This window comes from Hyalella azteca, unplaced genomic scaffold (genome assembly GCF_000764305.2).
Source record: "Hyalella azteca isolate HAZT.00-mixed unplaced genomic scaffold, Hazt_2.0.2 contig1894, whole genome shotgun sequence".
In the NCBI taxonomy this organism is placed as follows: domain Eukaryota; kingdom Metazoa; phylum Arthropoda; class Malacostraca; order Amphipoda; family Hyalellidae; genus Hyalella; species Hyalella azteca.
In genome coordinates this window covers 1-17,583 of record NW_025932188.1, presented here as the reverse complement: position 1 = coordinate 17,583, position 17,583 = coordinate 1, and the positions used below count along the sequence as shown (strand labels likewise).

The following is a 17,583-nucleotide window of genomic DNA, read 5'->3' as shown; positions in this document are numbered from 1 at the left end:
AGCCCTGAAACAAACTTTGCTTTGAATATTTTGAACACCTCCCAGACACGAGGTCAAATAGCCTGGTTTCCAATGGCCGTCCACCACTGAACGTTGCATCAAATCATCACTTCATACCCTGGCCACCACTCAAACTGGAACTTACGCTCAACAGCCTGTGACCACTCAGCTTTGTCCTCCTTCAGCCTTGCATAAAACCTCCCATGCACCACCAGACCGCGGATCGAATATGACTTCCGGGCATCGTTAAATTACATAATTTTAAGTTCACCGCATCTGTGGTTGGGTTTCAGATAGCGTAGTTCTCTTCCAAAATTTATCATCCTTCGACCAGTGGCCATTTGACCAGGAGCTGGTTTGATGCACGGCCCAGATACGGATGGCTTGGTGGTGGATATCACACGCCCTGCAAGGCTTTGGCGCGCTAGGTACGTTCAAGTGGTGCAGAATTTTTTCGCGGTACAGCGGACGATGCTAGGCCATTCAATTGCTGGCTGTTTCTCCTGAGGGCTGATTGGTCTAATTCAATTTATTCGTTCTGTCTGGTTGTTTTTGGCTGCCTATATGATTGTCCAGAAGTGTTGAAAGCTACGTTCTGGAAGGCAGGAACTATGATGGTCCATTACACCCAGAGCAGTGGTGATCTTTGGCAGGCAACCCTTACATGGCCAGGACCATGTTAAAAAAACAGCTTGCAGACAAGAGGGCAAATGCACTGCAAGTTCTCACTTTCAAAATACAAGTGCGGGACTTCATGCAGGCTGTAGTCCAAAAGCTACTGGACAAGAGCCTTATCAGGTATGGCCTTGAGATGGCCTTGAACCTGAGATGGCTGGTGCCAAAATTTTTCATCAAGAAGGACTGTAAGAAATCTGACAAGACACAGTTGAAGAACTGTCTCACTTTGCTTGTTGATGCCAAGAGATTCCCTAACACAATATGTATAGTGTTGTGCAATGAGATGTGCAACTTTAGAGATGAATCACAACATTGCAGTGAACTGAATGCACAGTTTCAAGCATTTTTTACTTTTGATCGACTGGACACTTTTTGGCATGCCATTCTGTCAAAGAGCACCTACAAGAAGCTCTGGAATGTAGTGCAGATGCTCATGCTCCTGTCTCATGGCCAAGCCATGGTTGAAAGAGGGTTTTTGTTCAACAAGGAAATCATGACACACAACATGAAAAAGCAAATGGTGGTTGCCCTGCATGCTGTGGTTGATCATGTAGCACATGTTGGTTGCCTGGACAAGATGACCATCAACAAGAAGATGCTGCTTGCAGCTGGCAGTGCCAAAACAGCTGACAATACTTATTTGGCAGGAGAGAAAGAGCAGAATGCAAAGGCCCAGAAAACCCAGGAGAGGAATGCTTTGTTGGATGAGTTAGAATGCTAGATGAACTGAAGAAGAAGAAAAGGCATGTGGAGGAGGGCATCAAGGTGCTTGAGCAAGCAGCAGATGAATATGCAGAAGCAATGGAAAGAAAGGGGGATTTGAAATTATCACAAAGTTCAACGCCATGAGGCAATCTTTGAAAACAAAGCTAGACACTCTGGAAATGAACATTGCAGAAAAAGTTGATGAAATAGCTGCCAGTTGAATGTTAGGGCAGTGGTGTTGAATCGTGTTCTGAACTGTATTGACATTATCATGTACAACCTTGTGTGCATTACTCAATTTTTTTTGTGATTTGACACTTGAATTCATAATAATACCAGTGTGGGCTTGATTTTCAGATACGAGTCATTTGTGTTCCTCTGTGTCTGCCTGCTCTATGCATTTACACATTTGCTATTTATCAACTGTAGGAGATGGTAGAATATGCACGGTTACTCTTTCAGTCATGCTAAATCTTTCATATACGAGTCTTGGAAAATTATATTGATGNACTAGTGAAACTAGTCTGACTAGTTTCACATTCAATTTTTTTAATTATCTAATATCTCTGGCACTTGCTCCAAAATGTTCTTGGATGTGCTCTGTTATCACTAAAAAAAACCTATTTTAAGTCTTGTCAATTTTTATTTAAAGCAAAAGGTTTCCCAATGTCACAATTCCAGTTTGTACAATTAAATTTTGTAAGTGATTTGTAACATTGCTAATTATTTTGCAGCAAGGTTATGGGGACAGAGAAGCCTTGATGCGAGAAAGAGGGAGCATTGGCTCAGCTCGCTTGCCCGACTGGACCAGCATTGCTGAGGAGATCCGCTACAACACAACTACACTTGAAGCAAAAACTAAGAAGTTGCACACACTCCAGGTTAGTGCGGGAGGAGCTTTTCATCTTGATTTTGTTGCATCAATGTTTTTTCTATATAGTACATAATGATCTGCAGAAGACTTTTAAGTTGGCAGAAATATAGTTTTGGCTATTGAAATAATGTCATCTAAATAGACTACAAGGGGCTACCTATAAGGTTATTTGTATAGTCTTGGGATATTCCTTTCCCTTATACCTGCTTATTAGATATGTGCAATATTTCTGAGCCAATATATGAATAATAAAGAAAGTTGCTTTTGAAAACTAAAAATGCATTCAATGACACCACAATTCAGCTCATGATGAAATTCCTGTTGACCATGAATGAAGTTTTATTATTACACTGAAATTCCAATGTAAAATTCCTTTTTTGCATTTACATGCCAATGAAATCTATGTGAGTGCGCTGTGTTCATCGTGTTTCAGAGCAACTTGGTACGAATGCCATCTTTTGAAGATAATAATCCTGAGGAGATGCAGCTTGCGGTTCTCTCCAATGAAATAACAAAGGTTTGTAAAATGTTCCTTAATTATTGTTTATATATCCTAATACGGTATGCTATTAATTAGTTAAGGGGCTTGTAATATTGTAAATTTTATGTGTTTTTTTTTTTAGTTTTGACAAATATAAATATTGCATCAATGCTTATAAAATTTATCTATTATGAATCTCTCTTGTTGTAAATTGTAATCAATATTGCACCATAGCTGGCATGGCTGCAACTGTGGCACTATTATTGCAGAATGCCCACTATATTCTCTCTGCTCCACACTTGGACAATGATATTATTTTGAATACATCAAGACAAACAGTCTGCCAGAGTGAACTTTTTCATAGGCCGAGAATCATAGTTGAAGATTTGTACATTACAAGCTCAGGTGATGTCGGCTCACCCTAAAATGTGGAAGTTAGGCAATGTAATCACATCATAGGCTAATAAATACTATTTTATTTATTGTATTATTGCACCTTGTGTTACATCAATGATAGTATTGTGTGCACAATAATGTAAAATGGAAGATTAATTTATCTAGTGACATATTATAATGTTTTATTAAGTTTTATTTTGTTTGTTAAGTTTTATTTTGTTGCTTGTCAATACAGCTTGACACTTCGTTCCTTGTTATTACAGCTGCTGGAACGGTGTCAAAGCTTGGCAATACAGCTTGACACTTCGTTGTTTGTTATTACAGCTGCTGGAGCGGTGTCAAAGCTTGGCAATACAGCTTGACACTTTGTTCCTTGTTTTATGTCAAATAGTTTTTGAGTTGTGGGGGTTTTTGTAAAAAAAAACAAAAAGTGGTCAAAGTTACCCCGCCGGTCTAAGTTACCCCATTTTACGGTACCTTAATTGAACAATTCTATTGTGAAGAATTTAGTGAATTTTTGTTGAATTATTTTACTAAAGCTAAATTGTATGCAAAAATTATGTGGAGCAATAGAGTTGCTAACATTGCTAGGCCCTATACATAGGGGGTCTATAATATTATTCAATAATATTATTGAATAATATAACTAGTGAAACTATTCTGATTAGTTTCACAGTCCATTTTTTTAGTTATCTAATATCTCTGGCACTTGCTCCAAAATGTTCTTGGATGTGATCTGTTCTCACTCAAAAAAAAAACTATTTTAATTCTTGTCAAATTTTATATAAAACAAATTCCAGTTTGTTCCATCCAATATATAGGTACGTATTCAATTAAATTTTGTAAGTGATTTGTAACATTGCTAATTATTTTGCAGCAAGGTTATGGGGACAGAGAAGCCTTGATGCGAGAAAGAGGGAGCATTGGCTCAGCTCGCTTGCCCGACTGGACCAGCATTGCTGAGGAGATCCGCTACAACACAACTACACTTGAAGCAAAAACTAAGAAGTTGCACACACTACAGGTTCTGTCTCTTATACACATCTAGATGTGTATAAGAGACCAGTGTACACTTGCCCTTTATGTCAACTTGGCATGTTTCGCAATGTAGGCAGTGTACACTTGCCCTTTATGTCAACTTGGCATGTTTCGCAATGTAAGCAGTGTACACTTGCCCTTTATGTCAACTTGTCATGTTTTTATTGGCTGGGAAGAACACTAAACTATTGAGAAAAATATTGTTACTGAGTAGTATCGTATTTGTTTTGTAAGAAGTGAAGGCTGATGGATTAAATTAAAAATTTTAGTCTATGTTCGCATTTCTCCTGGTTTTGAAGAAATCTGCTCATGTATATTGTCTAGGTTATTTATCCAAAATTTACGAGTAATGGGAATAAATTTGTTACTCAATCATAATTATTGATGTTTCGACCAAGTTTTTCAATTAAAAAGCTCTATTTCCAATGAATATTGTGTTAGTATCATGAAATGTACCATAAAGTTGTGATAGAGCTAATGCCTACCTACTAGTTTGTTATTCAATTATCCGTGACATAAGTTTGTGTACAGATTCTTTTTGAAGCGAATTATTATCTGTTATTAACCCTACCCATGAGCCACTATTTTTGAAGTTCTGCTGTTACCTATGTTTTAGCTTAAATTACCTCTATTACAAGTTAGTTTCTTTGTTTTACTCAGTTCTTTTGCGTTTTCAATTGATACATTTTACTAATAATTCCATTGAAACAATATAATTCATGTTCATGTCCATGCTGTGGTAGCTTGAATATGTGCTCGCAGTTATTATTATTCATGATATTCCATTTATTCCATGATTATTCATGGTATTCATGAATAATCAATTATTATTGATAACAATTGTTCATTCAATTCATGATAATTTTCATGATATTATTATTCATGAATATTTATTCATGAATTATTCATGATATTCCATTACAATTCACAATTATTCATGATATTCCATGTATTGAACTTGCCACTGTAATTCATAGCTTGTAACTCAGCCGTGCAGAGCCTGAGGCAGACCAGCACCTTTGCTGGAGACCCTGCGCAGGACGCCTTCGGGGACCAGGGCGACGCTTCCCCTGGGTATGCCTGCTGCCATAGGTGGTTCATGTGGTTCACTGTCATGTGTGTGGTTCATGTGGTTCACTGCCATGTGTGTGGTTCATGTGGTTCACTGCCATGTGTGTGGTTCATGTGGTTCACTGCCATGTGTGTGGTTCATGTGGTTCACTGCCATGTGTGTGGTTCATGTGGTTCACTGCCATGTGTGTGGTTCATGTGGTTCACTGCCATGTGTGTGGTTCATGTGGTTCACTGCCATGTGTGTGGTTCATGTGGTTCACTGCCATGTGTGTGGTTCATGTGGTTCACTGCCATGTGTGTGGTTCATGTGGTTCACTGCCATGTGTGTGGTTCATGTGGTTCACTGCCATGTGTGTGGTTCATGTGGTTCACTGCCATGTGTGTGGTTCATGTGGTTCACTGCCATGTGTGTGGTTCATGTGGTTCACTGCCATGTGTGTGGTTCATGTGGTTCACTGCCATGTGTGTGGTTCATGTGGTTCACTGCCATGTGTGTGGTTCATGTGGTTCACTGCCATGTGTGTGGTTCATGTGGTTCACTGCCATGTGTGTGGTTCATGTGGTTCACTGCCATGTGTGTGGTTCATGTGGTTCACTGCCATGTGTGTGGTTCATGTGGTTCACTGCCATGTGTGTGGTTCATGTGGTTCACTGCCATGTGTGTGGTTCATGTGGTTCACTGCCATGTGTGTGGTTCATGTGGTTCACTGCCATGTGTGTGGTTCATGTGGTTCACTGCCATGTGTGTGGTTCATGTGGTTCACTGCCATGTGTCTGCTTCATGTGGTTCACTGCCATGGGTGTGGTTCATGTGGTTCACTGTAGAGTATGTCCTAGGCTCAGGCGCGTCACGCTTAGAATGGTTCAGTAAAGTTCTCAACCTCCTACAATGTTGGGCTCCACGTTAAGACAGAGGTTCAATAATTTAACACTAGGCTTGCGTCATTGAATTTATTCGTGTTGAAGGAACAAAGTTGCAATTATTGCTTAAATTCGCACAATAAACATAGAAACATGGTGAAAAATACAGTCGCTCTCTAGAATATAAGTTAGTTTGTTGACATCTTTCAGTTCGTGTTTGAACCTAACCCACTCTGTCTCCCGCAGCTCCAGGCAAGTGACGTTGAAGTAACGCTGATAACGCGCGTTATATTGCACGTGTGTGGTCCACAGGCACGTGTGTGGTCCATAGGCACGTGTGTGGTCCACAGGCACGTGTGTGGTCCATAGGCACGTGTGTGGTCCATAGTCATAGGCACGTGTGTGGTCCACAGGCACGTGTGTGGTCCATAGGCACGTGTGTGGTTCATAGGCACGTGTGTGGTCCATAGGCACGTGTGTGGTCTATAGGAGCGTGTGTGGTCCATAGGAGCGTGTGTGGTCCACAGGCACGTGTGTGGTACACAGGCACGTGTGTGGTCCACAGGCACGTGTGTGGTCCATGGCACGTGTGTGGTCCACAGGCACGTGGGTGGTCCGTAACCACATGTGTGCTCCATATGCTCCATATGTGCAGGTGGTCGGAGGAGCGTGACCACATGTGTGTTCCATGTGCTCCATATGTGCAGATGGTCGGAGGAGCGTGACCTCATGTGTGCCCCATGTGCTCCATATGTGCAGATGGTCGGAGGAGCGTGACCTCATGTGTGCCCCATGTGCTCCATATGTGCAGATGGTCGGAGGAGCGTGACCTCATGTGTGCCCCATGTGCTCCATATGTGCAGATGGTCGGAGGAGCGTGACCTCATGTGTGCCCCATGTGCTCCATATGTGCAGATGGTCGGAGGAGCGTGACCTCATGTGTGCCCCATGTGCTCCATATGTGCAGATGGTCGGAGGAGCGTGACCTCATGTGTGCCCCATGTGCTCCATATGTGCAGATGGTCGGAGGAGCGTGACCTCATGTGTGCCCCATGTGCTCCATATGTGCAGATGGTCGGAGGAGCGTGACCTCATGTGTGCCCCATGTGCTCCATATGTGCAGATGGTCGGAGGAGCGTGACCTCATGTGTGCCCCATGTGCTCCATATGTGCAGATGGTCGGAGGAGCGTGACCTCATGTGTGCCCCATGTGCTCCATATGTGCAGATGGTCGGAGGAGCGTGACCTCATGTGTGCCCCATGTGCTCCATATGTGCAGATGGTCGGAGGAGCGTGACCTCATGTGTGCCCCATGTGCTCCATATGTGCAGATGGTCGGAGGAGCGTGACCTCATGTGTGCCCCATGTGCTCCATATGTGCAGATGGTCGGAGGAGCGTGACCTCATGTGTGCCCCATGTGCTCCATATGTGCAGATGGTCGGAGGAGCGTGACCTCATGTGTGCCCCATGTGCTCCATATGTGCAGATGGTCGGAGGAGCGTGACCTCATGTGTGCCCCATGTGCTCCATATGTGCAGATGGTCGGAGGAGCGTGACCTCATGTGNACACCTCGTACACGAGCAGGTACGTGGCACACCTCGTACACGAGCAGGTACGTGGCACACCTCGTACACGAGCAGGTACGTGGCACACCTCGTACACGAGCAGGTACGTGGCACACCTCGTACACGAGCAGGTACGTGGCGCACCTCGTACACGAGCAGGTACGTGGCACACCTCGTACACGAGCAGGCACATCTCGTACCTTCTGCCCGTCTGCGTAAGAGTATCATTGGTGCGCTGTAACCTTGTTCCACGTGTGCAGGGTACGCTGGTGGACCGCATTGACTGCAACATCGAGACAGCGAGTATCAAGGTGCGCGAGGGGCGGCAGCAGCTGCAGAAGGCGCACCAGCATCAGAAGAAGAACCGCAATCTCATCTGCATCATGTCGCTCACGGCCGCCATCCTCGTCCTTATTCTCTTGCTCGTCTTTGTTAAGAGCTGAAGAGCCTTTGCTTCATGATTTATTTGTATTTTTCTATAATTTCCTTTCTTATCTAGTCATATGGAATCACTTCCAGCTAAAGCTTGCTGTTTTCATGATGATGGTAATGTATGGCATTCTCTGTTATGTGCTAATATTTTTTTTTACAAAATGTACTATTTATTGAGAGTGGTTGAAATTTCTTCGATGTCGTGGTTGCGCTTTAATGTGCTAGCTGTGCAACTTTTATCTCGAATGTTATTGCATATTATCTGTATGATTGTGTTATCGTAAGATATCTGTTCAGGAGCCGGATATCTGTTCTTAGTCTCCGACTCTCCGCGTCCCGTGATTTAATAATAAACGTGAATAAACATCATTTCTCGCGTCTGAGGACGTCACAATGACTTACGCGTCATTTAACACAAGATTATCGGGAATTCATCAAGATTGAATGGACATGTATTAACCGCAACGTTGTGCTGCATTGTACTCTAAGGGTGCCCACACAGTGAAAGCAGGTTGCCAGCGTGCTGGTTACCTGCTTAGGATGTCGCCTGAAATTGAAATAAATAGGCCTGGCGCTGGCCTATTCGTACAGGTTTTCGCTGTAAACACTTACATTATTATCCTATGTTCATTCTTGGGGCAGGTTGGAGCAGGTTGCCCGCGCGGGCAAACCTGCTTTCACTGTGTGCGTACCCTGATGCAGGCCTGCTGCTTTGTGTGTGGAGGTCGCGGTTGGGCGACCTATTATGTAATGGGACCGGCGAGGTTAACTTATTGTTGAATTTAATCGTAATGTCGGAATTGCAGTCAAGGTTTTTCTAGACCCTGACGTAAGTTTTTGCTTTGACGTCGCCTCTTCAACCTATTTTCAATGGGCTTATTTTACGTTAATAGATTTCACTCTTCGAGGTCATTGCTGTATTGACTTCCGCTGTGGTGATGTAATAATTTATTACATTAGCATTGACTAATTGTAACAGTGTGTATATATATTTATTCAACAAGATGAGATATGGTTACATTAATAATGATTAAATCTATAACTTATTTTAAAGTAAAAAATTGATTTCGAAGAAGTTTATTTTTCAAGCAATGCCTATCCTTGCCTATCATTTCTGGCTCGACTGAGCCAGCCCTCGTACCCTCGCCCTCACACGCTGATGGAGTTGGGCACGTGCGCTGGGTCCAGCCCTCGTACCCTCGCCCTGTAACGAGTTGGCTCGTGTTAGGGTGACAACAGTCTGGCTTAACTCAGGAAACGCATGCACGGCGGTTATTGCTTCTGTAAAGAGTTGCAACTGGCGGTATCATGAAAATAGATACAAATACTGTAGAGTACCTTTACTCAAATGTGTGTCTGATTGACTCGCTCCTTGACGACTTTGACTCAGCTTTTAGCGGCCTGTACTCCAACGCGATCGTATATGTACTGCACCTCGAATGTGTGATTGACTCACTCCTTGACGGTTTTGACTCGCCCTTTAGCGGCGTGCACGCCGAGCGGGTCGTACATGTACTGCATCTCGAATGTGTGATTGACTCACTTCTTGACGGTTTTGACTCACTCTTTAGCGGCGTGCACGCCGACTGGGTCGTACATGTACTGCATCTCGAAGTCGCCGAGGGAGTTTGTGCCGCGCTTGGACAGGAGCTTCGTGATGAGGACGATGTCGAGAGTCATGGACTTGTTGGGCAGGATGCTCAGCAGGTCGCTGTCTGTGTAATCTTTCTGCTCATGGTAGAGAAAATTATAAGCAATAGGAAATTACTCATAAAAGTTTTGAATAACTCGCTGATGAAAGATGCATTCAAGAAATGATAACGAAGCTATTTATTCCAAGCGGTAATTACTCGCGGCGCAGGCCAGTGCTACGTAACAGCAGGTCACATATCTAGTTGCATCCTACAGGCTAGTGCTCTCGTTTTCTTGGTTCTGTTATTATTAATCATTATCTGTTAAATTAGTTTAAAAATAGAGTTCTATAAGATTTGAATTGTTCCCACTTGTCGCCATCAATATCTGCAAAATTGGTTCCTCAACAAGCAACTTTCCTGGGCCCTCACCTACGACTTCCACTCACCGTCCTTCGGTAACAAAATTTGTTATCTCATCCAGCCTTCCTGCTCCCGAATTCCTGCAACTCGCTGGACTTCCCTAAGATGATCCTTTGTATCCTACTTCAAAAAATTTACCCTCTTGCTCCTTCGCCACTAACCGAACTAAAATCCTCAATGCAAATCAGAAAGACCAATACATTTGACTATACTTCAAAGGTACTGTCAATGTTGATAACCTCGCCACAGCACTTGAGTCGCCGGCCTTCATTGGAAATGATCTTTATTTTTTAAACAAAACTGAATCAAATCTAGCGCGGTGAAAACATCTTTGTAGTCATCATGTGAGTATCGAACCCTACAAATTTTATACCTGACCAGTATTACACATGCGGTATTTAGTGACGAGTGGCGAGGTAAGTGCAGTATCTGACGAGTGGCGACTTATTTGTCATTGACGGTAAATAATAACGTGTTCGAAATATGGAGATACAGGATGTGAAGAGCAACCTTCATCAAAGAATATCATTTCTAATGGAATGCCGGTCAGTCATAATCAGCCGCTGGTTCAAATTCAAGACGAGTAATTTTAATCTGTGTCTACTTTGATTTTTTACCTTTTGTGTAGGCGGAGGAGCCATGAGAATGCCGGGGTAGTTGGGGACGAAGGCATATTGGTCGTACTGCTGGAAGTTAGCGGCCGCGTGGCCCAGAGAACACGTCGCTATGATCGTCGTCGCTATTTGAATTAACTGCGACACGTCGCTGAACCCAACTGAGGGGAAACATGGAGACTTGTGACGCTACACGTCAAGATATACGCTACACTTCAAGATATACGCTACATGTTAAGCTATACGCTACACGTCAAGATATACGCTACACGTCAAGATATACGCTACACGTCAAGCTATACGCTGCACATCAAGCCATACGCTACACGTCAAGATATACGCTACACTTCAAGATATACGCTACATGTTAAGCTATACGCTACACGTCAAGATATACGCTACATGTTAAGCTATACGCTACACGTCAAGATATACGCTACACGTCAAGCTATACACAACACGTCAATCTGTACGCTACGTCAAGCTATACGCTACACATCAAGCTATACGCAGCACGTCAAGCTATACGCAACACGTCAAGCTATACGCTACACGTCAAGATATATGTAACACGTCAAGCTATACGCTACACGTCAAGCTATATAGCATCTGCCATGAAAACCAATATATTGGTGATATCTCCATGTGACAGCTGCAATTTGGCAACTCAGCGAGACGGGAGAAAAACAGATAACGGCTCCAAAATGAAAACTTCAATTGGTAATTCATTGAAAGATGCGAAAACGGAGATGATGCAATCAGATAATTTGAGCAGTGCTTATTAAGCTCTGAAATTTGCACACATGTGAAGTCCTAGATAGATTGTGAATAGAAAAATCATTCACGTTCATGAACACTCACAAATTAGATGGAAAGTTCTCAATATTCACAATATTATCTTCTGGCAACTTCTAACGCGTTACCTTTATTGTCCCCGAGGATGCCCTTGATGCCCACCCCGCCCTCTGCTACGGGCGTCACCATCTCCTTCCGCCACTGCTGCAGCTCCACGTCCCCCAGCACTTTAGACGGCGAGTCTGTCAAACCAAAACCCGTTAACACTTCATTCGCTGTATAAATAATAATCCTGCATAATATTTCAGGTACGAATAGCATTGAAGACTGTTAATCCAGGCATGCAATATCTACAAATATTGAACGCCAGCTGTCAGCTGATCATTCAAACCATGCAACAATAGCAGCTGTTTTGTCAATGGAGATAATTGAAATAAAATGTACCGCATACAGTCGCTTCCTTTTATAAAATCCTTTACAAGATAACAAAATCATGGCCTAAACAGCGCGTATTATAGCGGACTACTGAAGTGAAGTATCGAGTTTTTGTAATTTTGGTAGCGAGTATTAAAATATCAACTAGCGGTTGGGTCAACAGGTGAATTGAACCATAGCTTAGGTTTGAAGGTCCGAGCCTTGGAAGGAAGAGATTAAGATGATCATTTTCGGTTCACTGTTAGAGATACCTCAATAATTACGTATTACGCACTTTTTTGCAGGTCCGTGAGTTAAAAAATGACCAAAAACGATTATCTGAATTCAGATTACAACTCAAAGATTGCAGCGCCGTGGAACCAAGTGAACGGGTTTTCTGTCTAGAATCTTTCGAAGCATACACTGTGCACAACTTTTATTCTAACTCGAAAGTGAAATGCAAAACAGAGAATGGTAGTACGTTGGAGAGGGATGTTAGCTACCGTAGTGAACTGGACCTTGGTGACGTAATGAAACATGGAAGGTAATACAGGGCACGGTAATGCTGCAGGAATTACCGTAGTGATGTTGGAGGACCTTGGTGACGTATCTCTCGATGGCGGCGTACAGCGGCACTGCGTCGTCCCTGTAGGGGTAGAAGGGCAGGACCTCGCGGTCCAGGACGCCCCTCGCCTTCATCTCCTCCGTGGGGATGCCCTGGACGTCTGCCCGCCAGGAGCTGACGCTCTTAGCGATGAGGGAGAAGATTCCCGACACTCCCTGCGTCATGCAGCAGTCCACCCAGCCCCCGATGGACACCAGCTTCTCCAGCCCGCGACTGAGGCACAAAAGAAGGCAACCTCATACTTGTGGTCGTAATTATCAGTTATGAACATGAGCGAAAAAAGTTATCAAGAACAAATACGAATATTTAATTGATTTTAAAACTAAAAACTAAAAAAGGTTTTTCCATCCAGCCCCCAATAGACACCCGCTTCTCTAACCCGCGACTGAAGCACAGATCGAATTGTGATCGTAACTATCAGTTATGAACTTTGGTTTAAAAGTGTACTCGGTAGCTGATGTTATTATAAAGAAATACTAATATTTTAATTTAATATGAAATAAAAAGAAGCTTATCCTCGTTTCCGTCCAGCTTTTTAATTTAAATCACTTTTCCTGTTAAGTTTGTGTACTTACATACATTAAAATACGATTTTTCAAGTGTACGAATATTTATTTCCCCCCACTGTACAAGATAACAAAATTATGGCCTAGACAGCGCGTGTTATAGCGGACTACTAAAGTGAAGTATCGAGCTTTTGTAATTTTGGTCCTGAATATTAAAATATTAGCGGTTGAGTGATTCAAAAAGAAAATTGAACCATAGCTTAGATTTGAATGTCTGAGCCTTGGGAGGAAGAGATAAAGGGAATTATTTTAGTCACTGTGAAAGATTTCAATAATAACGTATTTCACACTTTCTTTTGCAGGCCCCTGAGTTCCAAAATGAAATGAATGACGATTATCTGAATCCACCTTGGAACTCAAAGATTTCAGCGCCGTAGAAGCAAGTGAACGGATTTTTCTATCTAGAATCTTTCGAAATATACACTGTGTATTTCGAAAGATTCTAGATAGAAAATCAAACTTCTCAAATCTTCAAAACTTCTCTTCCAACTCGAACATGAAAGGCAAAACAGAGAATGGTAGTACGTCGGTGAATGATGTTAGCTACCGTAGTGATGCTGGAGGACCTTGGTGACGTAATGAAACATGGAAGGTAACAGGGCACGGTAATGCTGCAGGATGTGTACTCGGTAGCTGATGTTATTATAAAGAAATACTAATATTTTAATTTAATATGAAATAAAAAGAAGCTTATCCTCGTTTCCGTCCAGCTTTTTCTCAGCCCTCCATACACACATGAACAAATTCTCAATGGCGTCTAAAAACTCATAAATTTCTTTTCACTTCTGGCCAAATGCAACTAAAAAAATTATTTTAAACAAATTTCCATCCTGACGTCGCCGTTATCCATTAGTGTGAACAAATAATTTACCGACGCGGCAATGCACAGTCACACTCAGAGTTATGAGTGAGACTTCGTCCAAATATTAATGCACTTTTTGTCCTTGCAAAAGCCAACCTGACCCAGTTTGGTGGGGCAAAAGAGCGTATCAGTGCTACGTCGGTTCTCTGCTAGTGTTAAAAAAGCGAGTCATTTTTTGGAGAATGAGCCATTGATTTTAGTGAGTGACAAGTTGCAAGAGGTCTCACGAGTTAATGGCGAGTCATTATTTAGAGAATAAGCCACTGATTTTGATGAGTATCAAGTTGCAAGAGGCCTCACGAGTTGATGGCGAGGAGGAAGAGGAAGTGAGGGGCGAGGAGCTTGAAGAGGGGATGTGAGGGGGAGAGGTTCCGATGTGTGCACACACACATCCCCTCCATGAGGATGTGGGTGCGGCCGAGGTGGGTGAAGCCCTGATGATGTTGAGCCTCAGCGTTGTTGTAGAACATCTTCGCCAGCAGCCACGTGTTGGGGGGGTCGGCGGGGGTGTAGACCTGCACTCACACAAATACAGCGGTCATATTGTCGTAAAAGTAGGTAGTAACACACTTTCTGCACGTCGTAAAAGTAGTCACACACTTTCTGCACGTCGTAGAAGTAGTTAGAAAAAATCTCATTTATGTTTTAGAGAGAGGAAATTATGTCCTGTAGTTGAACCAGAAAGTTAGGATGTGTAAAATATCAACGATTTTTATTCAACGCTCGAATGTTTTATTTTGATTGCCATGATTGTAACAGATAGAAAGATCGCATCAAGGATTGCTTGTGATGATTAAGAGTTGTTAGATTTTACTGGAGATTGCGAGTGTTACCAGATAGAGAATAAATAAGTCTATAGGTTCACAGAAACATTGCCGAAAACTGAAATCAAAGATTTCAGTTTTACTCAAATTTCTGGAATTTCTGAAGAATTGTTTCTAGAAAAACGTGGAAAATTATTAGTTAAAAGGACAGAAAATCTTTCTACAACTATCTCGAGTCTTGCAGTTGATTGTTTGCACTTTATTTCTAGAATAACATTCAGAGAGATTAAGTTCTAAGTGAGTCAGCCCGACTCACCGGATTGTTGGGGCCCTTGTTCTGCATGAGCTGAATAGCGATGGGCACAAGATGCTTGGACTTGTCTACGTAGAACAGAGCAACAGGCGCAGCCAGCTGTTAGACATGAAACAGACATGATCTTAACATGTAAGGCAGCTGTTAGACATGAAACAGACATGATCTTATCATGTAAGGCAGCTGTTAGACATGAAACAGACATGATCTTAACATGTAAGGCAGCTGTTAGACATGATCTTAACATGTAAGGCAGCTGTTAGACATGAAACAGACATGATTTTAAGGGGAGCGTCTACCCTAAAAATTATCTCGGCAATTTACAGTCGGATCACTCTGAAACTTGGTACACATATGTAAAATGGAAAAAAACTCACATTTTGTTCGTGTGAAATTTTCGAAAAAAATGAAAGAAAACGTGAAATTCTTAGAAAACGGCTATAAAAGGAGGTACTGTAGAAATGGATCTAGTCCTAGGATTTTCAAGCTACAACATCGAGACACATATCATTCGATGCGTGAGGTCTTCATTTACAAAATGTTAATTCCCTTTTTTTGTAATTCCAATTTTTGTGGAAGTGGGGGGCATTTTTCCAAAATGTTCGGTAATTTTTCGATTTTCCCCCCGCCACCCCCCTCTTTTTGCAGAATAAAATTCAAACTATAATGAAACTAGAAAAATGTAAGGCAGCTGTTAGACATGAAACAGACATGATCTTAACACGTAAGGCAGCTGTTAGACATGAAACAGACATGATCTTAACACGTAAGGCAGCTGTTAGACGTGAAACAGACATGATCTTAACAGGTAAGGCAGCTGTTGAGCATGAAACAGACATGATCTTAACATGTAAGGCAGCTGTAAGACATGAAACAGACATGATCTTAACACGTAGGGCAGCTGTTAGACATGAAACAGACATGATCTTAACACGTAGGGAAGCTGTTAGACATGAAACAGACATGTTATTATGATATCCATATGTTTCATATGCATATATCATATACTTAGATACTCGTACGCACAAATCACATCAATCTATACGCACATTCACATATACCATATACTCACTACTCATATCCGAATATCAAATCCATATATACTGACGTGCATATGCTACGTATATCCATCAATTATTGGTTTTATAAAGAGCCAAATTTTAGTTCATGGGAACTGGAGTTACGTTCGTAGGAAATGCACATTTCATTTAAAGAGACTTCTAACACATATTTTAGTTCGTAATCGCCCGAGTTACGTTAGTCGAAATGCGTATTTAAAGAGACTTCTATTAAAGAAATTGACAAACTTCTATTAAATTAAAGATCGACATTAAATTGACAATGACATTAAATGACAATGACATTGACATTAAAAATTGACAAACTTCCATTAAATTAAAGAGACTTTTATCATATATTTTTGTTCGCAATCGCTCGAGTTACGTTAGTCGAAATGAACATTTAAAGAGACTTATATCATATATTTTTGTTCGTAATCGCTGGAGTTACGTTAGTCGAAATACATATTTAAAGCGAATTTAATCATATATTTTAGTTCGTACTAGAACGTTACTGACAATTCTGCCGTCCTTGCAGGGCAGGTTCTCGAGCACCGCGAGGTCGCAAATGAAGATCTTCTTCTGCGCCAGCGCCTCGTCCAGCGTCAGCCCCTCCAGGAACTCTGCTACCGTCTCGTGGGTCACGTCCAGTCTGTGGAATATACGGGTTAATTAATAGAGGTTAATTAATACAGGTTTATTAATATAAGTTAATTAATACAGGTTTACTAATACAGGTTAATTAATAAACACAGAGTATCATGAAGTTGATAATTGTGTGAATTTTATTCAATTACAAATTCTGGAGTTGAAAAATAGATATTTTTACGATAGTCACTTCATATAAGACCAGCGAGACGGAAAGAAGGGATGGCGGTGACTCACTTGTCAGGGATGGCGGTGACTCACTTGTCGGGGATGGCGGTGACTCACTTGTCAGGGATGGCGGTGANCAATCCGGGATGTGGTTCACTGCCATGTGTGTGGTTCATGTGGTTCACTGTAGAGTATGTTCTCAGGCGCGTCTCGCTTAAAATGATTCAGTAAAGTTCTCAACCTCCTACAATGTTGGGCTCCACGTGAAGACAGAGGTTCAATAATTTAACACTAGGCTTGCTTCATTGAATTTAATCGTGTTGAAGAAACAAACTTGCAATTATTGATAAATTCGCACAATAAACAGAGAAACGTAGAGAAAAATCCAGTCGCTCTCTAGATAAGAAGGGGCGAATTTCCATGTGCTCCATATGGGCAGGTGGTCAGAGGAGCGTGACCACATGTAAGCTCCATGTGCTCCATATGTGCAGATGGTCGGAGGAGCGCGACCACACGTGTGCTCCATGTGCTCCATATGTGCAGATGGTCGGAGGAGCGCGACCACACGTGTGCTCCATGTGCTCCATATGTGCAGA

The 17,583-nt window shown here is 42.1% G+C and overlaps 2 protein-coding genes across 2 annotated transcripts; one reads left to right on the top strand and one right to left on the bottom strand.

Annotated features, from left to right (window-relative positions):
- Window positions 1–2,117: 2,117 nt before the first annotated feature.
- LOC108675025 lies at window positions 2,118–8,385 on the top strand (the record flags this gene model as incomplete). Its single annotated transcript, XM_047884345.1, is given in 11 exon segments — window positions 2,118–2,264; window positions 2,691–2,774; window positions 3,459–3,509; window positions 4,012–4,158; window positions 5,170–5,246; window positions 6,763–6,828; window positions 7,023–7,088; window positions 7,283–7,348; window positions 7,491–7,525; window positions 7,647–7,861; window positions 7,935–8,385. Coding segments are annotated over 11 exon segments (1,137 nt in total), but the record flags the coding sequence as incomplete, so codon positions are not given.
- A 1,265-nt stretch (window positions 8,386–9,650) lies between these two features.
- On the bottom strand, window positions 9,651–17,099 carry LOC108675024 (allene oxide synthase-lipoxygenase protein; the record flags this gene model as incomplete). Its single annotated transcript, XM_018163009.2, has 8 exons — window positions 9,651–9,834; window positions 10,778–10,935; window positions 11,698–11,811; window positions 12,562–12,821; window positions 14,337–14,551; window positions 15,117–15,212; window positions 16,691–16,823; window positions 17,081–17,099. Coding segments are annotated over 8 exons (1,163 nt in total), but the record flags the coding sequence as incomplete, so codon positions are not given.
- Between the last annotated feature and the right edge of the window lie 484 nt (window positions 17,100–17,583).